General features: G+C 39.5%; 1 protein-coding gene across 1 annotated transcript; it reads right to left on the reverse strand.

Moving 5' to 3' along the window:
* Window positions 1-24,743, reverse strand: LOC136442401 (casein kinase II subunit beta). Its single transcript, XM_066439227.1, has 8 exons — window positions 24,595-24,743; window positions 19,596-19,675; window positions 18,763-18,865; window positions 11,995-12,110; window positions 8,776-8,851; window positions 7,183-7,276; window positions 3,629-3,724; window positions 1-2,622 (listed from the first exon to the last, which is right to left on the reverse strand). The coding sequence occupies exons 2-8, from the start codon at window positions 19,665-19,667 to the stop codon at window positions 2,532-2,534; spliced, it is 648 nt and encodes a 215-aa protein (XP_066295324.1). The 5' UTR covers window positions 19,668-19,675; window positions 24,595-24,743; the 3' UTR covers window positions 1-2,531.
* Window positions 24,744-24,893: the final 150 nt, after the last annotated feature.

Raw genomic sequence — 24,893 nt, forward strand, 5'->3', positions numbered from 1 at the left:
TAACGTTACATGTTTATTTGTATAATGAAGGAGAAAATTCCATAATGGTAAAGTTAATTGACAAGAAATTTACAGAATTTGGAAGTCAAGGAAAAGTGAACACATTAGATGTAAATCATGCAAATCAGTACTTCATCTGCATAATTGATAAAATATGCTACAATAGCCTTCTTTGCTAAGATAAGACATTCCTACTTTGGACAACTTATCCTATTATTTGGGTGGAGAAGATCATCAACTGATATTATCAATGCCAATGAGGACCTCATTTTCACAATGAATAAATCGTCTAGTATGTCTATTGTAAATGTTGACAAAATTGAAGTAGTAGTACTCTAGTCAGTATTTCAAAATACCTCTTTATGGGTGACAAGTAGCATGTCTGATAAATGGATGGGTTTCAGGAAAAAATATAACATCTAAGCTTAACGAAATAAAACACAATGCACTAGATCTGTCTCACCATTAACATTTTTACTTATCACATGGTACTATTCCAACCCACCCTCGTTAAACCAGGACCCCATATCGCTCAACGTTACATTGGTCGCGAAGGGGCACCCTCGTTAAACCAGGACCCCATATCGCTCCACGTTATATTGGTCGCGAAAGGGGCCCTGGTCAAAAGACCGTCACACATGGTTATGATGACGTCACCACTAAAACAGCTTCAGCCAATCAAAGGGTTTGCTTCCTCTCATCAGAAGCCAACACGCAAAGAACGCTGGGAAGCTATCAACCAATCAGGTTACGTGTTACGGCTAGCTCATTAATTATTGATGAGCTACAACTGCCGTTTGTGCCAAATAAGGTCAGCTCATTAATTATTCATGAGCAAGCTCTAGTTGACCTGCCATAACCATATGTGACGGGTCTTTTGACCAGGGCCCCTTTCGCGACCAATGTAACGTGGAGCGATATGGGGTCCTGGTTTAACGAGGGCGTTCCAACCTTAATTGTATTTAAGTTCTAGCCATCATTTTGAACATCTCACCGTTCTCAGTTTTGCAATGAGTTCTACAGTTTTGCACTTCAACCAACATAATAGAGTTGTACTGAGGACACATTCTGTCTTTCATGACCTGACAAATGATGCTTACATGCAGTCTGAGTATCAAAGAGTTCCTGCTATCTTCATCGCTGCTTCTGTGTTGAAAGCACATAATTACATGAAACATTACATTTATTTATTTGCAAATGTAACAAGACACTACACAGTCATGTACCTGTAGTAGTACATTGTACTGTAAATCTTTCCACTGGTCGGTCAACAGAAAATAACCACACAAGACAAAGCATCAAATGGTAGTACTACCAGATGTATATTGCCAACGCAATACCTTTAAGCACGTACTATCAAATCCTCAATATGTGGGTCTACCATAAGTTGCATTGATGCCAGTTACAATTTTATCATATGTGAACATTAAAGCCAGTAAAGTGTGTCAGTGAAGGACTCCCCAACAACACAATATATACTTATCAGTTAGAATGCACCTAGAACTAGCTTTGTGTGCAAAAACAACATCTCGGACAAGGCAAATCCTAAATTCAAGTAATCATAATATAAACACAAGGTCACCATTCCCCTTTTTGGGAATCTTGGTATATCATTTTTCTACCAAGATCTCATGCTAATTTTCCCAAGAGATTTTATGTGGCCAAAAGCCCTTTGCAATGTACCTCTTTATACATCTACTAATAATTGTCTTCTTCAATTGACTGCTTCACTCTGATGAGTGAAGGATTTGTTGTTATATTAGAATTGGTCAACCAGCATAACCTCCCTTTGGAGTAGCACAGATGTTATAGACAGAAACCATATCTGGTGACCATGACAAATTATGTCAAACAATGAAGCTGGCTATCCTGGTACATACCAATCTAATTTTTTAAAGTTTTGATTTTTGCAGGAAATTTGAAAGGCAATTTGAACTTTTGACTCATTCATAAACAAAATACTACACAAGCTAGGCAAGCAAGAACTTTCTTCAACAGTTTGTATCAAAGTAGTAGCATTTCAGGGTTGACTTTTTAAAAATTAGAAAAACATAGCATCAAATCCAAGAAGCAATTGAATTGGTGAGGCCTAAGTAGCCAAGAACTGACATTTCTGTCTAACATACAAAAAAAAGTGGCTATGATAAGAATCCTATGTGAATGGGATGCAACCAAAGTACAAAATTTATTCAACACCATACTCAGTATGTACTAAGTAATCATACAATAAGACTACCAGGTGTACAACATTACATTCCAGCTCTATATCATAGATCAGGTGGGTAACATTGAAAAAAACAGGCATGCATAAGGTGATACCAGTAAGTGTATTTTTACCATGCTTCTGTACAAAATCTACAAGGATGCTAACAGTGTTAAAGCCATTAAAGAAAATAGAGATAAAGTGCCTATAAGTTATGTGAAAGAAGATACTAAGCAGGAAGTATGGCTTCATGCTAGGCTTAGATTCAAGCAAGTGTAACAGTAAGACTAAGAGTCATTTGTGCTATAGGATGGTCTATGTTTAATATTCATCGCAGTGTTTTGACAGGACTCTTGAAGTTGTTGGAAGCTTGAGCTTGTATCTGATAGGCCAATGGATGGATCTTGAAGCCATACAATCTGAAAAACAATCGAGATGAGTTTAAGAAAGGCCAGTTTGTATTGCAAATATCTATTGTCACAGTAGAGATGGCGATTCAGGACAATCGGCGATTATCCTAGGACAGACTGTGATCAGGATCTGTCCTAGGACAATTGCCGATTCTACTAGTACAGATTGCGATCGTGATCTGTTCTAGTACAAATGGCAATTCTATTGGAGAAATTCTGATTAGATCAAAATGTTTTGGAAAATATAATGAATCATTGCACAACATTTCAATCAGTTTTAGCATACTACCTACATTCACGATTACTGGCTATTTTGAATTAGTTCATATTTCATAATGGACTAATTTCATGAGTGTTTTCTGATTAAGTAACTTCTGATAAAGTTGAGTTACAAAATTTTCATAATGTGTGAAAGATATCAATTGGTTGGAAGAAGGTGATCAAACAGTGTGTCAGTATGCAAATTTTGATGTGTCAAGATATTACTCAGTTTCACACCTATTCAGTACATTTCACAGTCAGACATGTACTGAGTAATTTCACAACCTTAGGAGAACAATAACAATTGTAAAGTGATCAAACAGGTGTCAAAATATCAATCTCAGTTTCAAGATATTACAGTTTCACACCTATTCAGTACATTTCACAGTCAGATATATACTGCATAATTTCACAAAAAAATTTTAAATACTAAATAAACTTATAGCTGTTTCTTTTATCCTAGTATCATTTGAGTTTGGATTAGAATTTGTAAATACTAAAAAAAATCATGGTTTACAAAAAGATATTGCTGTTTCCTTTACCTTAGCATCATTTGGGTTTGGTCGGAGTTTTCCTAGGACAGATTGCGATCGCAATCTCTATTAAGTAGAATCGGTGATTGTTCTAGGACAGATCTTGATTGCAGTTTGTCCCTAGGACAGACTCCGATCGTGATTGTCCTGAATCGCCATCTCTACTGTGACATCATGCATCAAAACAAAGTCTTAAATATCCAGAGTGTCTTCTTGCTTACCTGGGAACAAACTTGTTCTTCGGAGGCTGTGGTCTGTACTCAGGGTGCACCATAAACAACATGTGGGGGAAGCTGGTGCCAAAGTACGCTCCATCTATATGTGATCATGTGGTTAAGATATATCATATCAAGATCTTTACATTAAGTCACTGCCATCTGACGAGTGAAACAGTACTATACCATTAGGGTTGCCCCGGTAACATCCACTACCATAATACCGCCACCGATTTAGCAAAGGAGCAACTCAACATTCTTTCCTGGTTACATGTCCATGTTATAGCTTACCGTTGTCACTTGTGATGTGTATGTTTTTTTGTCTCTCTTGATCTCCTAAAAACAAAATATCGCAATCTTAAGATACTGTGGAAATATACCGAGAAGGGTATTCCATAATACTGCCAGGAAGAAACTCGGCAATTATCTTCTCGTTATTTACCATTATACATCAGCTGTGTTATTCCTTTCTTTCGGGGTAGTGAGTGCCTAAAATATACAAAGATGTCTGAGGATACAAGAAATCACAGGAAAAAAGATTACTAGTTAGGAATTTTTATATGACTGTGGCCCGTCACAACAGCTATGACGTAAAACGTACTTCTGGCGTTCTACTGTGGTTCAGTTCACATGGCGGCTTCCTTGCTAGTGTAAGGGTCGTATTAAATGTTGGTATTATCCAAAAATTGGGGAAACATTTCAAGATCGCAGTCCTGAGTGTCCACCACCCCTCCTACCGTGAGGGTCAAAGTTGACATGGTAGATCTACTATGCCACTGGGCATGAATCAGGAGCAGCTCTCTTGTGAGGACCGGCCGCAGCAACGTTTGATCAAGTTATAAAAGAATCACAACTGTGCCATGCAAATAAAGACATATTCTTTGACAGTTTATCACAGAAGATTTATTGGTTTTTGAGTAAAGGTTTTTACTTATTTGCATCACCCATGCGAAGACAATTGGTATCGACTTGGAGTCCCCAGCTGTGGCGAAGGGGTGCAAAATTGGTTGAAACGCGGTTTGGGACCGAACAATAGAAGGCTATTAATCCTCCTCCTATAAACTGCTGTTCCTTGATGAAAAAGTTATTTATAAATACCATACACATGGTGTGATGGATATAGATAAAAAACATTTGTCAGTGCTTTGTAGAAATTACACCCACCCTTCAAACTATTGGTTTTGCCGAGATCTTTGCGGGAATTTTCCTGTTACGTAGTAAGAGGAGGAGTGAGCCACAGGCAGAAACAATAAAAATAGCGACGTCGTTTTTTGCCCCAGGTCAACCGCAGTTATGGCTAGTATTCAACCGGTTCTTGACGATAGATCACATTTTGACACAAGATAAAGGCTAGTTTCGCTGTTGTTATAATTATCATCTTGGGCTGGGAGTATGTGTGATTAGGATATGCAAATCCAGCAAACAATGTGTGATAACGTGATTATATGTTCTTCCCACAGCGATCCTTCGTTACAGTAGCAAATGCTCCATTGTTCAGTATTGACTTCATTCAGACAACACGGACGTGGAAAGTGACGCCGCTCGGCACAAAGATATGGTTATTTTCATGAATTTTAGCAAAATTATCCAGGAAAATAAGGAAGAAATGGTGCAAATGCGGAAACCAGAATAATAGGGATGAGGTAGCTGTTAATTGGTTTGAACACTTGTTTGACATTTGGTAATCATTTTAGATAGAACCTTAGCTGTTATGAACTTCTATTTCACTTAATTACCATAGTGCTGATGATTCAATGGTGCTTTTTCAAATTGTATGTTTTATTGCGTGCCATGTACATAATTACATTGATAGCTTTTATAATGAGCCTATTGTACATTTTAGAAATAATTGCAAGTTGTAGGCCAAGACCAGCTTTTTCAAAAGCACTTAAGTTAAGTGCCGTAACTCCAAAATTGCTTTCCCCAATCTGCCTTTCTCTATTAAAACAGTACTCCTTTCCCAAAATGACAATTTTTCTTATAGACTCAACAGCCCTTGAGTGACTTTCTCTGGCAGATTTTACTTCAAGAAAAGGGAAAAGACAATTCACACTCATAAACGTAGACAAAACGCCAGCTTTTTTGAAAAGCACTTGTTTAGACTGTATCAAACACCTTGATGTCTGAAGTGTACATACCGCATATTTACTGTTGCTGCACCAGTAGATCACTTTTTCAATTTGGTGGTATTATGATTAGTGGCAGTATTGGTAGTGGATGTTAGCTATTTCTAGGTAGGAAAACATGAAGACAGCCCAATAGACATTCAGCAAGCGCTGAACAGCTGTTGAACACAGACAGCTACTTACACACTGAGGGCTACATTTCAAAAAGCTATATATCATACCTTTCTTTCTATATAATTCATTATTTAGGACAGTAAAGCCTCAGACAGTTAGGTCAAGATAGGGCAAGAGTTACTATGTAATATTCCATCATTTTTGTGGGGGATTCATGGTTCATAGTAATCCTTTTCAGATTGTATGTAGACCTTTAACTCAAAAGGACTGTGCTGTTATCTATGCAAAAATATAAATCCAGGGAGTTAGCATGGATTAATAGGATCATTACTTGATATTGCCTGGAGATTTGCTAGTGCTTTGCCAAGTAATTTTGTCTCATTTAAATGCATTTGATTAGAACAATGTCTGTAGTTAGCATACCGGTACATTTTATATGAATTCATTATCTCCTCTTTCCAAATCAAACATGTTGCAAATACCATTCTTCAGGAAACAATTGTGGAATTATGCAAATGATGTCAAAATTCATAGAAGCTAATATTAAGTATGTCTGATATTATTCTGTTTCATCTATCCTACACATGTCTATAGTAGCCTGGAATACAAACTTTTTATAGCTCATGAGTCTCCTCTCTACAAATTGTTATACTTACTATCATTACACCTTTGTCTAGGTAACGATAATGGGCATCATGCATCTGCCATTCACTGCTTGTTTTTGTTTGATCTCTAACAGACTTTGTTGCTTTACGTTCATCAATAAGTTTCCAAGTTTTGTTAGAAATGCAGCATTCTCTCTTAAGGCCCTCTGTGATGGCCAATCTGTTTCTTGGCGGCTTGGATGATTACTGTGCTTATATTTTCCCACTGCTTTCCTACATTGTCAGTACTCTGCAGCACCTCAGTCAAACATATTTTGAATGTCAATTCTGTATCGTGCATTCACCTCATTTGAAAATGTCAACTTCCTGATGTCAAAAGGTCTTGGCATGTTATTTCGTACTAAGTGCAAAGTTACTATCCTTTAGCACAATCAAAATTTGCATTTTCCTCAATATTTATGCAAGATAAGGCCTAATTTGTTAGCTAAAAGCCAAATATCATAAAGTTCCATCCCTTCTTGACTTATCCTGTTTCAACATCTTCAACTGAAATGCCCTCTTCAGTTCCAAAAAAAGGTGTAGTAAATACTGTAAGCTTCCTCCACCTCTAAGTTTCCATATGGTCCCTCTTCTCCCCCTAGTCATGATCAGATCCTGCTGCATGCAATGTGTATTTTGATTTAGTACTTTTTCTTGGAGACTGAGAAATAAAAGGATATGATGATGTCTGGAGGACTTAGGCGTGTAGACATCTTGGCACTTTGGACAGTACAGTTTCACCATTGCCTCTCCTGGTACATCTGACAGGCCTGTAAAGAAAAAAAGGGCCAACTAACATTAGTATGCCCTGTCATTACATGTATTTCATACACTGATATATACTGTACGACAGCTGACTGGAATGGAGAATCCATCTTTCTTCAAATGATTACCACTGCCACAACAATCTTCAAATCATTGATATCAAACTGTATGTTCTGCACTTATGTTCAATGTACATGTACTTCAAGCTTGAAACATTATATCTTTAAGGATACCTCTATATGTAGAAGCCTGTTCTTGGCCAATCAGACAGTTGACTGCAATATAACATAATAATTCTGCAAACAGGTAGGTCTAAATTTCAATGTCATTTGATTTCTGTGGATTTTGTTTGGTACACCAGTGTGAAAGCTAGTTTAGAGTACCAAGGCTACCCAAAAGTATGCATTCCAGCTGTTCTATCTTCATATTGTACTTAAGTGTAAGGAAGTTAATTACAAATTACAATACAGAAGTCTATAGACAAGAGTAATTTGTAATCTAGCCATACTTATCATCACATCAATATTCTTTCCCCTACAAACATAGGTCTTCTGAAAACACATGTTCATTGGGTCTGGCTCCTCCTTCCCTACACCAAAGCTTTGGTACAAATCCTTTGATGAAAAATGACATCCCGGTACTGTCTCAATGTGGACTGTGGCAACTTCTATTTACATTGAGGATATAATGTTAACACAACTAGAAAGACAGCATTTGCAAGCAAATAGTTTCTACTACTTTTCTCTAAACGTTAAATCGCGGGCGGATTCAATCACTTACAGAGTGCCAAAATTGTCAATCTGAAAACGTCTTTTGGAAGCTGACACCTTCCACCATCTCACTGGCGAGTTTGTTTGGTCAGATGTAGTCGTTAACGCAAGTTAGAAAGCGATTTATCAGGTCATGGCTGATATGAATCTGAGTTTCAATGCAATTGACGTAGTTTGATTGGTCGGGGTGTAAAGTAGCTGGCGTGAAAGCAAGATGACAAAACACAGTGGAGGTCACGGTGTTCGTGCGTTTCTGAAGTCTTGCAGCCATCTTTCTTTTGGAGTCATTTTCTAGGATCATCAGAAGTGCGCACACGCAATTGAGTCAATTGCCCCATTCATGACAAAGCCTATAAAAAATTATACATTGAAACAGGGCTGTCTCCAGCTTTGAATTTTTTTCCATCCCAGTCCAGTCCTTGTTTGGGAGCTGATGTTTTGAATTTTCGCTGTTAAATTCATCATTTTAAGCATTGAAAGATACCTTTTCCTCAATTTCAAGTCATAAAGTTCAGAATTTGGGACGGAAAGGGTGAATTTTTTCCCTGTCTGAACAAGCAACTTTCTGTCCCAGGACGGAGGGACAGGTCCTTGAGACAGCCCTGCAATGAAAGTACATGTAATTAGGAGCTTGTGTATTTGCCACCATCAAGTTCCTATAGGAATACTAAAGTCTAATGAACATGGGGAATGATCCAACACTTATGTTGTAGCAAGACAGCAATATTTCTCACCAATAGGCAGCATAGGCTGGTTTTCACAGTATACACGACTGCAGTGGCCAAAGTCTCCCTGCTGGTATTTCTCCAACTAGAAAGTGTAAAAGCCCAGTTAAACTTACATGTTGATTTGCAACTACACAAATAAAGCCATTACTACTAATTGTAGCCTCATGATACATTGCAACAATTGATTTTTTTCTTCGTTAATGAGTAATGAACATCAATTCTTCATCAGACAAAGACAAACAGACACATGCACCCGAAAACATAACCTTCTTGGTAAAGGTAACATCAAAAGAGCTTTCCTGCTGTATGCTAGCTGACACACAGTCTGCTGTTGCTTGGTAATATCCCTTGGGTACTGGGACAAAAGTGGCTGCATTAGTTCATGCATGCCCTATAGACTGGACTATGATGGACAACTACGGACATCATTGGAAGATCTAGAAGACACTGATAGGTACCAAAAACAAAGGGAGGGGGGGGGGGTCATTGTCCCGAGTATTAATGATACCTGATAAACCAGACCATCTGCAGCCTGTTGTGAATTGTAGGGAGACTGGATCCAGAACAAAAACTAAACCTTTTGTATTTGTATTTCAAGAAATAAGATGCCAAAAATTTCAGTCACTTCTGTCACGACAGCAGGGGTCTTTATACAAAGTTGTCTTTTTTACCTTTCCATGACTGTGCAATTTCCCCCTCCACTTTCATTCCTCTGATGATCCTTGTTGGCAGACCTCTTAAGTGTGGAAGCCCATGCATATTTGCTGCAACAACATACACCCCACACCCACACGAGCTATGTAAACGTGCCACACAGCACACTTTGACGGCGTCAAAAGTGCACAGGAAACACGCTATGACGGCCGTCCCAGGGTGCCATAAGGGGCACCCAGAAAGGCTTTTTTTACGGTCTCCACATTGATATAAGACACAAGCGGTTGACTACACTCGGTCAGAAAATAGCTGAACAATTATATATTACGATCTTTTGATTTGTATGAAGGACAGAGATTGGGAAAATACGGAATTTGCAAAATTCGTATGGAGCACCTGTCAGAGCGTGCAAGCACCGCCTATCTCGGAGACCGTTCAACTAAACCCGTTCTGAAAAGAAATAAAAAACACCCAAACTACAAACTTTTCCGCTTTTTATTATCTTCCAATGTAATACTTAGATACCCGTCCCCCTCTTTAAATCGCGACCAAGGCCGCCACCGTCTACATGTACCCCCATCTACAACACTCTTGTGTCACGTGACCTAGTGATCTTTCGTAGGTCACGTGACAACCCAACTCAGAGCTGATAAAGGAGTGGTGGATGCCACCCGAAAGCTACTCAAGCTGCAATATTTTAGTCATATCAGTTTAATTCCTCAATATTTCAATGTAATACTTATGGTCTGTTTGGCTGGAGCTGCGCAAAACCTGTGCAAAACCTACTGGAAACGCTGTTATCAATGCACGGAAGGTCTGCCATGACACGTGTGGATCAGCCGCTAAGATGGAAAGTAGCCACTTATTGCGACACAAACATTACGGCGATACGGCGTGATTTGTCTGAATATGCTGTGCTCGGTCTCTCTTTTTTGCGTGAGTCCGTTACCACAGAGATTTTCGGACACAAGTTTGAAGGTAAATATTTATAAGCTTAGCAGCATGTTTGTGGTTTTTGACATGTTTTTAGGCATTTTCTCGGGCTTTCAATTCTACTTTGTCATGTTTCTTTTTTCTCTAAAAACCCCACCTCTGCCGGCACTGACCCCGGAGCAGGGCAAACCTATTTACTTCCATTGAAGAAAGGTGGCAGGTTAGAAGAAAGGTTAAATCTCACTACTCTCTGTTAATTGTTATCAGTTACTATGTAACATCATATCCTCAAACCACAGCTACATGTAAACCTACCCCGTTAGAGCTCTTGCCTCTTCACACTAATTGTTTTCACCCAGATTACTGCCAAGACTCCACTGTTATTATTTATATTATTTTCACCTCCCCCCCCCTACAACTATGGTTAAATAAGTAATCCACTTGCCACCCAGCTGACACTGTTTATCATACTCCCCTGGAGTTGTGTATTGTTATTTATATCAATTTCGTTTGTTTTAGTATATAAATTCCATTGTTTCCTGCAGCTAGGTATAGTAATGTTAGTTAAGGTTTACCATTTATCTGCTATCATTTTATCTATATTCATTTTTACTGCTATAATATTACTTCTATGAACTTCTTTGGTTTCCATGCACCGGCTAATACTGTTACTTTATTTTATTACTCTTCGATACTCTCAACTAGATTTTGTATATTGGTTAACTATGATATCTTAATCTGCGTTAAGTATGTACTTTTAGCACTCGGCGCTGCCGATGTGTCACCGCTTCAAAGGTGAATAAAGTTCGAAGGCAGTGCTCCTCCTGGAGAACCATTAGATTATCATAAGTGGTAACAAATTTTCTGCACAGGATTATCACGCATCCGGTAAGTGTAGAGCGGCATTCACCAGGCTGCGCCGGTCCTCCGCTGACTCCTCTATTCACACAGCAACGGCATGTGGATTTAAGTTCAGCGTGCATGCCTTTTAATATTTTATTGTGCGAAAATACATCCTTTACAAACATGCTGCTGAGCGTATTAAACATTTGCCTTCAAGCTTGTGTCTGAAAATCTCTGAGATAATGGTCTCACGCAAATAAGAGAGACCGAGTACAGCATATTCAGACAAATCACACCATATCACCGTAATATACGGGTCGCAATAAGTGGCTACTTTCCGTCTATACGGCTGATTTGGTGTTTCCAGTAGGTTTGCCCAGGTTTACTAGCAGCTCCAGACAAACAGACCATAAGTATTACATCTGAAGATAACTAAAGGCGGAAAAGTTTATAGTTTGGATGTTTTTAATTTCTTTTCAGAACGGGCTCGCACGTTCTTACAGGCGCTCTGTAAGAACTTCGCAAATTCCATGTTTTCCCAAACTCTGTCCTTCATAGAAATCAAAAGTTTGTAATACAAAACTATATAATTATGATTGTTCAGCTATTTTCTCACCGAGTATAGTCATCCGTTTGTGTCTTATATCAATGTGGAGACACTGGCACCCTGGGACGGCCGTCATAGCGTGTTTCCTGTGCACTTTTGACGCTGTTAAAGTGTGCTGTGTGGCACGCTTACATACTTGCCTACACCCACACGCATACCCACACAACAGTAACCTATGTGGAAAGTACCATTTGAGCTATGCCACGATTGGTCAGGATGTAGCGTGCGTGGATGAGACCATACAGCATCTCTGCTGCCTGCTCAATCAGATCACTCTGGTTTGGGTTATCCTCCAGCTCGTCATCTAGAAAATAAATTTTTGACATTTTTACCAATCAATGCATCAACATAGTTACAAAAGACATCAACAAATTCATTAATCAACACACCAACAGTAGCCTAGTTGCAAAATACATGGAGCATCTTGATGATCTTGTACATCGTCCTGATGTCCACGCCAATCAAAAAAATTTGTTGACTCATACAACATGAACATGAACGATGGAAATACACCTTGACATAGCTGTAGGGTTGCTTCTTTTTGAAACTGGGATGTTTTCAAGCTGCAGCACATCACTAAGTTATCTTTAAGCCCAAGAAAAAAGTTGTGTTTCCATATCCGACTGACCCTAGCAAAAACCTGCCGATCCTAGCCTTTTTTAAAATAGACCACAAGCAAGGTACATAAAATTTAATGTTTTTTTATCTGACATCTGAGTTATGAACATCAAAAACAAAATCCACCCTTGCATACTTTCTTGCAGGCTTCCTGTATTCCACGCTTTGTTAAAAGATTAGGGCTTTGAACAGTTGATTGACACATATGACACACATAGGGATAAAAGTTTAAAACGTCATACCTCCATGAAATATTTTGTTTCATTGATGATACAAAAAAGGCTGTAATTAGCATAATCTATTTTAAATAATGGTCTTCTAAAAATTATTGTATGTGTGAAAGTTCTTTATACATAGCATTCATTTTAGGAAATAGGTACACCCAACCAAAAACATTAGGTGCACAGAAAGTATTTTGGGTGCACCACATAGAATAAAGCTGAATGTCATCAAGACATAGTTAAGTTTAATGCTCTTAAGAACTTCAATCTGTAATGTTATAGCTAATTAAGTAATTTCAAAATTTCAAAGAAGTAATGCATGAAACAAAGTACAACAAAGGTTATATTTACTTTTTCAGATACTCGAATTTCAAGAATGTTTTGTATACCAGTGTACAATAGTACCTCTACCCCATAGTCTACAAAAATATCTAGGTACACTGGCCATGGTGCACAGCTCCAATTTTGGGTGCACATGAACCCAGTATTTCGAGCCCTGCATAGTGATGTAAACCTTCAACTAGCTGACACATGTTACAAGTATATAATATTGACCATTTACCACAGAGGATTTATGGCACTTTCGCATCAATTATACAAATTAGGCCCTTATTTGCATAATTGGTACCTTTAGATGTTCCACCAGCCATAAATTACATGTCACTTATGGTCTCGGAGTTTTTTACCGTTTCGTATGTAGGCCGACACCCTCAGGCCGAGGGGCTACAATTCTGCCAAGAAAAGTAGGACCGAAAATGTAATCATATCGGTGAAAAGTGGTTTTTCGCTGCTTTCCGAAGTATTCATAGGTATCGTCTGTTGTCCCTTTATTTTGGGTAGAAACCATAGTAAAATGTAAATTTTGGACCCGAAAATTTTCATTTTTTTTACACTTTTTGGATCGAACCTGCTTGAAAAAAAAACACAGTTTTCCTGGGGTCACGGCATATATGCTGAGAAAGCTCAGTAAATGGTGTCTCTGAAAAATAAAAAAAATTAAAAGTCATGTGATAACTTTTTCGCAATCTCCATTGACGCAAATTCAGTGAAAATGTATTAAAAACGCTGCTATTTGGGTCATAAGGCGAAAAAAACGCATCACCGCTGCCGTGGTCTAATACAAAAAGGGCTTCGATGGCGAACCAACCTCACCACGTCCCAAAATACTATGACCGCGTTCACACTCATTTTTTTCAATCGCAATTGAAGTATAATTGCGATTGAATCGATCCAATCGCGATTGATTTTTTCAGTGTGAACGCTCCCGATCGCGATTAGATAAATCCGATCGCGATTGTTTTGTATCCACCTCTGGAGGTAGTTTGGGGAGGATCAATTCAATCCAATCCAATCCTATCAAATTTTGAGTGTGAACGCAACTACGATTCACTCCATCACGATCGGCGGGGATTTCGGCTGGTTCCGGGGTTGGGAGGTCATACATCCGGGTACGTGGGTCATGGTTCGCATCGCGCGGGAAAACAAACCCAAGCCACACACGTCAGATCGCTGTCTTACAACAACAACAACTTTTCATCATCAACAATACCCAAGAAGAAGTATAAAACTCTGTAGATTGTATTTCTAATTATTAACTGTTTACAACCTGTGATTGTGCAATAAGTGGGTTAGTAAACGACCAGGTGTGCCGAGATTCCAGGTCAGCCGTAGTGTCTTCTGTAGGTGTAAACATGTAATCTCTGGAATATGGCAGGTTGTTTAATTGTACAACTGGCAATATTCACTGCCATCTTCCTTCAGTTTACTAAGCCAGTTACAAACTTGAAATATGTCAGTACTCAACCAAATTCTTGTGAAGTATTCAAACAAATATACTGTCAGTCTAGGTTTTACTTTACTGCAATTTCACAAGGAGATAATGTACTGTCGTTACTGTACCCGAGTGGAAATGTAACTAGGAGTAAAAACGCTAGGCATGTTAAATCCAGTGTCAACCTGGTACATCTTTGTCTCCACACACTATTACTACTGTCAGGCGACGTGGCTTGTAATCCTGGGCCCAACCAGAATGGTATGTCAACTAGTGCAGATTGGCAGTCCCTGTTTGAGAGGCTGAACGTAAAGAGTGGTATTAAGATGGTACACTTAAACATCCGAAGCTTCTTGCCCAAACTTGATGAAATTAAAGCAGCAATGATTGATAACCCTGTAGACATATTGACTTTGAATGAAACTTGGCTAGATCCTAGTGTAGATGACAATGAACTGTATATACCGAATTACACACTGTATCGCAAGGACAGAAACCGGCATGGGGGCGGTGTGGCGTGTTATGTGACCGATAAATTACAACACAAATTGATACCAGAACTTACCGAGTTAGATATAGAAAGTGTTTGGATGGAAGTTAAACATACTGTCGGCAAGCCTATTGTTATTGGCTCAGCCTACCGCCCACCAAATGCAACAACAGAATTCTTTGAAGTCTTAGAGACAGCCATGACCGCCGCCACAGCTATTTCTGATGAGGTTTTCTTACTTGGCGACCTAAACTGTGATGTATTCACAAGGGACTCCTGTAAGAAAATTGATAAGATCTGTAGCACCTTTCAAGCAAAACAACTCATAGATGAGCCGACCCGTGTAACTGAGAAATCATCTACGTGTATCGATGTCATCATAGCAACTTCCCCTGAGAAGGTGACAGAATCGGGCGTGTGTTCTACTGGACTTAGCGATCACTGTTTCACTTACGCTGTACGGAAAGCAAAACGACTCCCGGGCAACCCTCGGACGGCAACAGTGAGATCCTACAGGCGGTTCGACGAAGCAGCTTTTCAAGAAGATCTTCGCAACGCACCTTGGTCTAAAGTTGAGGAATTTTCAAATGTTGACGATGCATTAAGTTTTTTTCAAACAGTGCTGACTAAAATTTGCGATGAACATGCCCCTTGGGTATCCGTACGCATCCGAGGCCATGAGCCACCGTGGATAACGCAAGAATATCTGTCCATGGCACGTGAAAGAGACTTCTACTTCGATCAGGCTAAGAAAACAAAACTTCCATCTATGTGGGAGACAGCTAAAAAAGCACAAAATAGATGTAACAACATGGCACGATATTTGAAAAAACAGTATTATTGCAATGAAATCGAAACTAAAGGTAATGATAGTAGAAGTCTCTGGGCCACACTAAAAACACTCTTACCACGTCAGGCCAAACAACCAGTTAATGTCCCTAAACAACAAGAAAAAAACATTGCGAATGAATTTAATGTATACTTTACTTCTATCGGCTCCAAACTGGCTGCAGCTTTCACGAGTGCTTATAGAGCGGTCCTAGGACCGTCACAGTTTTCTTTTAAATTCGGAAATATATCCACCGAGTTCACATACAAACAGCTGATGAGCATCCCTCTGGGGAAAAGTACTGGACTTGATGGGGTGAGCAGTAGGCTCCTCCGGTATGCCGCCCCAGTTATAGCAGGTCCTCTCACTTACATATATAACCTATCCCTCTCTACAGGTGAAGTCCCGAAGGACTGGAAGAGAGCTAAGGTTACACCCTTATTTAAAGATGGCGACAAAAGCAGCTGCAGCAACTATAGGCCGATCTCAGTTTTACCATCTTTTATGAAGATTTTTGAGAAGGCCGTTCACACTCAGATATATGCCTACTGCAAAGATCATAATATACTCAACAAGTTCCAGTCTGGGTTTCGACCCAAACATTCCACAACAACAACACTCATCCATGTTACTGATTCCATCATTGAAAACATGGAAAAGGGTCTTGTTACCGGAGCAATCTTTCTTGATCTCAAGAAAGCTTTTGATACGGTATGCCATAAGATCCTCCTAGCTAAGCTTCGAATGTTTGGGGTACAAGACAAGGAACTGACATGGTTCTGTTCTTATCTAACAGACCGACAACAGACTACTATCGTAAACGGAGTCCAGAGTGACTTTCTGGAGATTACTGTTGGAGTTCCCCAGGGCTCGGTTCTCGGCCCACTTTTGTTTATATTGTATATTAATGACTTACCTGATTATATATCACATGGACATGTTGTGCTATATGCAGATGATACTGCTCTTTTCTACGCATCCAAAACAGTCACGGATGTAAACAATGCACTGAATGCCGACCTTAGTAATATTCAAACATGGTTGGAAGCAAATGAACTGACACTCAATGTTAACAAATGCAAAGCTATGCTTTTTGGCACTTCGCGTAAGCTGCAGTCAAGTACAGGGCAATTGTCAACTACCCTTTCTGGCACCAGTTTGGAAGTAGTTTCTAGCTACAAGTACCTGGGCGTTTGGCTTGACCCTTACTTATCATGGCATGTACACACAGACAAATTATGTAATGCTGTCTCGTCGAGACTGGGAGTCCTACGGCGTCTTGTCCCATGTCTGCCACAACACACTCTTATGATGTTGTTTAACTGTATGGTTTTACCAAAACTGGATTATTGCGATGTAATATGGGGCAACTGTGGCAAACTACAAAAGCTCCAGAACCGCGCAGTGAGACTTATTCTAGGTTTGCCATATACGCATCATGTTGGGGATGAGGAGTTCTCTGCCTTAGGCTTGAAAACCTTAGTGTCTAGGAGAAACTTGCACCTACTACAATCAATGTACAAGGCAGTTAACAACGAACTTCCAGAGTACATCAATATCTTTCATAGAACTTCTGAATATCATAATTATCCAACCAGGCACAGTCTGAATCTATCCTTGAAACTGCCGCTAGTACGCCTTGAATGTGGAAAGCGCAAGTTTTCATATAGAGGTGCGATTATGTGGAACCGCCTGCCACAATCTATGAAGACTTCTTCATCCATGTCTGTCTTTAAAAACAAATGTAACACTTGGCAAGGACTGGCATGACCTCTGACCCCTCAATGACAAGGAACGGATTTAATTATGATTTGACTTGTATTATGATTTGTATTATGATTTGTACTATGATTGTTATCATTTATTTACTATTGTTATCATTACCTTCATTGTTTTCATTATGATCTTTATTATTATCATTTCCATATGTTGATATTTCTGTTTGTATTATCAGTTATTTTATGTATGGCAGGGCCCCTCTGAAAAGCAGTGGTAACCACTGAGCAGGGCCACCCTGGATAAATATGACAGAATAAAAAATAAAAAGTAGTAAACTTCAGCTGGTGGCAGGTGGCGCGATGAGGAGACCAGGGTCCTCATCACAATCTGGGGGAGAGAGGAGGTGCAGGCCAAACTGGGGAAATGTCACCGAAAGAGGGACATTTACCAAATGATCGCCAATGGCATGGAGGTGCTTCAATCGCGATCGGACCATGGCGTACTTTCATCCACTTGGCGAAAAGCAGTGTGAACGCAAAAGTTTCTTTGCATTCAATCGCGATCAAATCGAAAAATCGCGATTGAAAAAAATTAGTGTGAACGGGGTCTACAACTCAAGGGCTTTTCAGGAGATACAAAAAATCTATGCACAGCTAAAACGATCACCAAGCAATAGGGGGCAGAAATCAGGGTGACGACCACGAGCTTCCGGCAGATTACCATGTCATGACCCTGGTCAGATCTGAACTCCGACCCGGAACCATAAACATGTATTAAGTTCCTATTATGGAAAACAATGCAAATGTAGATTCCCTCATTAATCATGCAAATTAATTCCTAATTTGCATAATTTACATTTCAATGTGTACACCTGTCTAAGGTATCTGCATACTGAATGCCATGGAAATTCGTCATTCCTTTGTTCAATTATCCTCCTTGAAATATTTTGACAAAAATGCCCCCGGAGTTCCAGAGCAAGCAGCTAGGGGCCCAAACCTACACGGCTACACCACTTCTTCACTACATCACATTCGCAAGCTATCTAACACCAAAATATCAAGACCATAGCAGGTTGAGGACAAAAGATTTAAAAAAAACAGAAATTTTGCTGCAGTACCAAGTTCACATAGGAGGGGCACAAAATCAACCTTGACTTTGATCTTCCCAAGACCTACCCACATATCATCGTAATCCATCTAGAGATTCTTGAGTTATGTTGACTACAAAATCTGGAAACGCAAATCAACACACTCAGACAGGCGGGCCAAAAACTACACCTCCATTTTTAATGCCGGTAATAAAACATACCTGGTTCCAGATCCAGAATCATATCCAGAGCCTGTCTGTAGTGTGGCACCTGCTCATTAAGTCCTGTCAAGTTAAACTTGTCCTGGATGTAGTCCTCATCAACCTGGAGAAACACATTTTATGCTTCTTACAAAAAGGACAATAAGGACAAAGGCCTGATTCATGTTTCATCGACTTACCAACATATTGTTGCCTACAAACATCAAAGTTATGCATCATAACCAAGAATAAAATTTCAAAAATATATTGATAAATTCACACGTTCACAGAAACTGGGAAAATGCAGCTGACTCAACCAAACTCATGGAAATGAACTCTGAACTGTTTCTTCAACTTAAGTTAACTTTAGTGAGCTGTATGTTTCAACCGTTTGAATAGTCTTTTTATGCACTTTTTGTTTCAGAATATTTGTCTCTGCAGTATGTGTGCTGTACAGACCGACAATATTGAACTGTCATCCACATCTCAGGTGAAGTATACATTTGTATGACATGGATACATCAAACAATCCGCCGAGAATAGTTTCATCAGGTTGGTACATTGCTGGGTAATTAAGTTCTTTGTACACAACCAAGTGTTTACATCTCGCTAATGTTTTCGTGACATTTTGCCATCTTCCTCAGGGCATTACTTACAGGTTCCAATCACACTGCAGCTAAGTGTCGCTGCTGCAGTTAAAAGAATGAAGTCCTAAATGAGACTTCCGTTTGTTACCCCCTCATCAGGGTTCATGACTGGTGTAGCTTTTCTGATCGATACAGCCAAGGAGGCAAGGTATTAACACTTGGTTGTGAACAGAGAAATTTGTTATCAATCTAATCTAACAATCTGACCTCGCAGAAAAACTCATTTCCCCTCAGGCCACAGAACCAGGAGATCCAGGACACTTCTTCGGAACTACTCATCTTCTATCCTGCAACATAACATGGACAAAAATGGCTTACACATTTACATAATATATGCTTGGTCATAATCACCTTTAACAAACTTACACATGTCGCAATATTGACAGTCCTATTATTTACCACTAAGATGAATCATGGCGCTTTTGCATAAATCATGCAAATTAGGCATTTATTTGCATAATTGGTATCTGTTGATGCTCCACTTGCCATAAACTACACATGTTACATGTATTTGAGTCTTATGATTGAAAACACTGCAAATATAGATTTTCCTTATTAGTTATCCAAATCAAGTCCCAATTAGCATAATTATCTCCATGAAAAATGGAGATATTGTTTTGGGTCTGTCTGTTTGTTTGTTTGTCTGTTAGTGTTTCCGCACCACTACGGTCAGCATAACTCAAGTCAAGAGCCTCTTGATGGATTACAATGTTATTTGGTATGTGGGCAGGTGTTGTGAAGCCGAAGGTCAAGGTCGATTTTGGGCCCCCTGGTATGTGACCTTGGTACTGCAGCAGAACTTCAATTTTTGTATCTTTTGACCTGGACGTGCTGTGGTCTTGATAGCTTGTGATGTAATAAAGAAGTGGTGTAGGTTTGGGCCCTCTAGCAGCTTCCTCTGGAACTGCAGGGGCGTTTTTGTGAAAATCTTCTAAGGAGAATAACTGAACAAAAGGAACAAGGGATTCCCATGATATTTAGTGGGGGTAGCTTAGATAGAGATATACACAATGAAGTGCAAATTATGCTTATTGGGACTTAATTTGCATATCTAATTAGGGAAATCTATATTTGCAGTGTTTTCCATTATCAGACTCAAATACATGTAACGTACTATGTAGTTTATGGAAAGTGGATCATCAACAGATACCAATTATGCAAATAAATTCCTAATTTGCATAATTAATGCAAAACACCATATCTCATCTAACTGGAAAATTATATATATAGGACTGTCAATATGATACTTAGTATGCAGGTAGCTTAGACAGAGATATACATAATGAAGTGCAAATTGCTAATATGAGTACCCCCTGAAATAAAAGTACCCCCCGGAAAATTTCAAAATTGACAGTCGAGGTAAAACTGTGTCCATACAACTGTCTAAGGGAAATAAGATAATAAGCAGGTAGGTTGCATCTATTCAATTATCCCAGAGGACCATACCTATTAAGTATAAAAATATTGAACATAAAAACTGTACATAGCTGTGAATTGTTCAAATCTTGATCTCCCTCGCCACTTCGCATTTAATAATTTTTAAAAATTGGACATAGGTTCCCCACGATGACCCCTAACTGTGGGCAAACGGTGCTTTCAATTGCAAGTTCAACAAGTGAAAATGTATACATGATACATGTATTTTCTACTTGGAACTTGAAGCAATTGATCAAGGAAAATTGTTGTACATCAGATAGGATATCATTATCATTTATCATTACTGACATATAATAAATATCAGATAACTAATTGTACCTAATCATATTTTCTTAAGACATGTCCATAAAGTTATGCTCCAAAGCGTCGAGAACAAAGATTTTGTGAGACGCTCGGATATCGCGTTCCCGCGGTTGAACAGAGCCCGCCTGTAAAAGTAGCACAGCGTCTCAGACCGTACATACTAAGAAGTTACCGATTACATGTTGACAATATATAGAAACCACACTTTATCGCTAAATTTGGAAAATCTTACGGTTATTTCAAAATATCAACCTTCCTAGAATATATACATCAGTGCCCATTGAAGGTAAAAGCACTTGCGTACACATCACTATTAAGACCAAACCTAGAATACGCCGCAACAGTATGGGATCAATATACCAAGAAAGACAAAGATAAATTGGAGAGGGTACAGAACCAAGCAGCCAGATTCTGCACGAACAACTACGTCAGGGGTGCTAGTGTCACCAAAATGAAAACAGATCTGCAGTGGATGTCACTCGAGGAGAGAAGGAAAATGTCCAGACTATGCATGATGTACAAAATGACTAATAAACTGGCGGACGTACCAACTAATAAGTATCTAATACCAGCTCAGAAAAGGACAAGAAATAGCCATGCTTTTAAGTACCAGACTTTTCAACTTAGGATTGATGTGTTTAAAAATTTGTATTTTCCTAGAACGATCGTAGAGTGGAACTCGTTACAACCAAGTATGTAGTGGAAGCATCCTCATTAGATAGCTTTAAACAATGCATGCAGTTAGATATGCGAAGGTTAGACGTGACAGGCCGTTCGGTGTAATATAACCAGCTGCTGCCGCGCCGCGTGCCTGCGAAGCTGGTGTGTTACGCCGAATGGCGGTTATACCGGCTATATAGATACAGATACAGAATTCTGTGTCTATCGTTGCCCCAAAATATAACATTTTCCATGTGTTTACGGTATCATTTTAAAGATCGTTATACGCACTATGCAATATGCTGCTAGTTTTACTGTCACCACACCTGGTGGTGCCGCTGCCCCGCCACGTTTCGATGGCTAACCATGTTGTTGTTTACCAACAAATTTCTGCCTTTCTGAGACTTTGCGGCCTCAAAACACATGTCACAAGGGAAGTAAAGTTATGATTGCTGTTTTTACGTGTAGTATGTCTTCTGTGAACGAATTATTCTTCCGCCACGCTGCCGATAGTGGTCATCGAATTCTTTCCTGTGCACTCAACTACTCGACACGTTTTTGATCAGCTTGCTTTGGTTTACGACGTAAACAGGGACTGACAAAGATATTTATATGAAAATTCTATTTTAAAATGTCAATGTGGCGTCTTATTTTTGCCCAATAGCAACGTTAACTTTGTAACATCATAGCGAGATCGACCCATATGTTATGAGTGCCGTAAGGATTTCACAAATGCCGGGTCATAGCGGCGGGGAAATCAACATCGCTGCTAGGCCGAAAATAGCAAATTGCTAGCAAAAATACCGGGGAAACATGGGCAGAAAAACCTAAACTTTCGATTTTAGAGGGATCCCTGGTTAGCAAAGCCCCAATTTTTCAAAAAATAATAAACGTACCGTCTAAAATAAGAATGTACCGGGCGGATTTTGAGGCGAAAAAAATAAACGTATCGGTACGTTTATTTCAGTAGGGAATTTGAGTGACAATATTCATTCACTCACTCACCATCCAATTTATAGTTGAACGTTTTATACTCTCACATCTCAAATAAACGTACCGGTACTTCTATTCTAGGGGGTACTTCTATTTGAGAGGTGAGAGTACAGATTCCGGAAAGTGAATCAGGATGATGAACGTTTTGAACCTTACAGGATAAGCTCCACTGATAGGCGTGTCGGCACCATAAAGAGACGCACACCTGCTAAAGGGACAGCACGCTCGTACCCAGCGCCCCGGAAAAGCAATAGCTATAGGTTTAAATGGGTTTTTACTTGTGAACATGAACGCTCCGTAGCAGTTTTGTTCCGTTTTACTCTGAACCTCCTCGCGAGGTAGTCTACAATGGTTCAGAATAAAACGGTTTCACAGAATTGTCATCAAGAACACAAAAGCATTATAGAACTGGTTCACATTGATGTTTATGACGGTGTACACGCGGGTACGCGGGGAAGAGTGCAAATTTTTAGCTGTCGATCAGATTTTCGGCCGCGTTTTTGAATCGTTACATCTTGATATGGCCCCCAAGTCGGGTTCTGACAAATATCTATTTGGGGGGATCAGGAGATCCAGAGGAAACTTGATGGCATTCATCGGAACCAGGAGGTGTTTGATCGTCAAGGGCCTGAAGGAACGCGCTTCAACAGGACAGCAGTTCAGCGCCGATCAAAGTACAACTCTTGGTTAGCGCATGGAAAAGGAAAAGTTTTAGCTGTAAATAGGATATTTCGGTCGCGTTCTACATGTATAATAGTAAAATCTTGTTACAGCCGACAACTCGAGGTGTGGTATCACAACAGACTTTGCATGATATGCAAATTTGGTATAAACCCTTTTCAGCGCGGGTGCAAGTTTGCATCGCGGACGCAACATGTAAACCGTTTAAATTCGAAATATATCCAAAACGGTTCGAACCGTTTTATTTTTTGAATCATGAATCATGGTGTATTCATGCATGGACGATATAATATCAACCCCACAATGGAAAATCCCCAAACACCACCACTCTTATCTATCATTCGTCAAAACGAAATTCAGACCACCAACATAATTTGGCACAATATGGCAAAAATATGATATTGAACTTATAACTCTAATAATTCTACTCTATTCTACTCTACTCTACTCTACTCATAACTGATGTTCAACTCCGTTATATATTTCATAACAGCATTCCCAAATGCTGCCAATCTAATTCATCATTCGTCAAAACACAACACTTTTCTGGCAACCAGCATTGGCACAATGTGATTTCGAACTTTTAAATTTACGTTCGAAGTTATGGGACCAGCTGTTATAAGCCCATTCACGGTTGCGACTACGCATGTGCAGTGTCAAAGGTGAAGGCCCCTGGCTTGTAAACAGTTCTCGTCTCGACATTGCATAGATTTGGATAACAACGCCCTGACGGGAATTTTTTACGTCTCAGGGGCCTTTACGTTTGACACTGCACATGCGTAGTCGTATCAGTCCTGTCATGCTAGTATTAAATTTGTAGTTCTATTCTCATAATGTGACGACACTGCAGGCTCACACAAAGCTACATAATTTGTACAGTTGAACATTTCTAGTCGCGGGTGACTGTTGGAGGGCTTCTGTTGCTTGCAAGTCGTAGTCTTAATGTAATTGTTATATATCTATAGCCTGTTGTGAGACTGCAAGAAAGAAGCCTTTCGACAGTCGCCACGGCTAGAAAATCCCGTCATGTTGCTTGACATGCAGAGTAGAGTAGAGTAGATTCTTTCGGCCAGGTAGGAAGGTCATGCAGTGAATTACGCTAAAAATTCGTGGTTTGAACCTAAGGAATCACCTTATATGTGGGGACAAGTAGTCTCTCCAGCCACAAGTGCTTACAATATGGTTAATACTTCCCAAGAAGACTGGTTTCTTAACAGAAATTCGCCAGTTGTCCTGGTCGCTCGAGTGGTGAATTTTTGTCTCGTATCAAGTGCGCATGCGTACTTAGTGGTCTCGTCCTTATGTTTGTGTCGCCAAAATGCTTCGTACCGTTTTGGCGATGATACAGGAGCGGGGCATGTCGAAAGCCAAAATGAGGCATAAGCATGGTTGACATGGTTTACACAAAAAAATCATAGAAAATACACAATT

The sequence above is a fragment of the Branchiostoma lanceolatum genome, chromosome 9 (genome assembly GCF_035083965.1).
Source record: "Branchiostoma lanceolatum isolate klBraLanc5 chromosome 9, klBraLanc5.hap2, whole genome shotgun sequence".
Classification (NCBI taxonomy): Eukaryota; Metazoa; Chordata; class Leptocardii; order Amphioxiformes; family Branchiostomatidae; genus Branchiostoma; species Branchiostoma lanceolatum.

Bases quoted from the DNA above. Each gene is read 5' to 3' on its own strand.
- LOC136442401 (XM_066439227.1), bottom strand. From the start codon at position 19,667: ATGAGTAGTTCCGAAGAAGTGTCCTGGATCTCCTGGTTCTGTGGCCTG. The intron at 18,866-19,595 runs GTCAGATTGTTA...GTGTTTCTCCAG, and splicing joins GAAATGAGTTTTTCTGCGAG to GTTGATGAGGACTACATCCA. The intron at 3,725-7,182 runs CCTTTTATTTCT...ATGATCACATAT, and splicing joins TCCTCCAGACATCATCATAT to AGATGGAGCGTACTTTGGCA.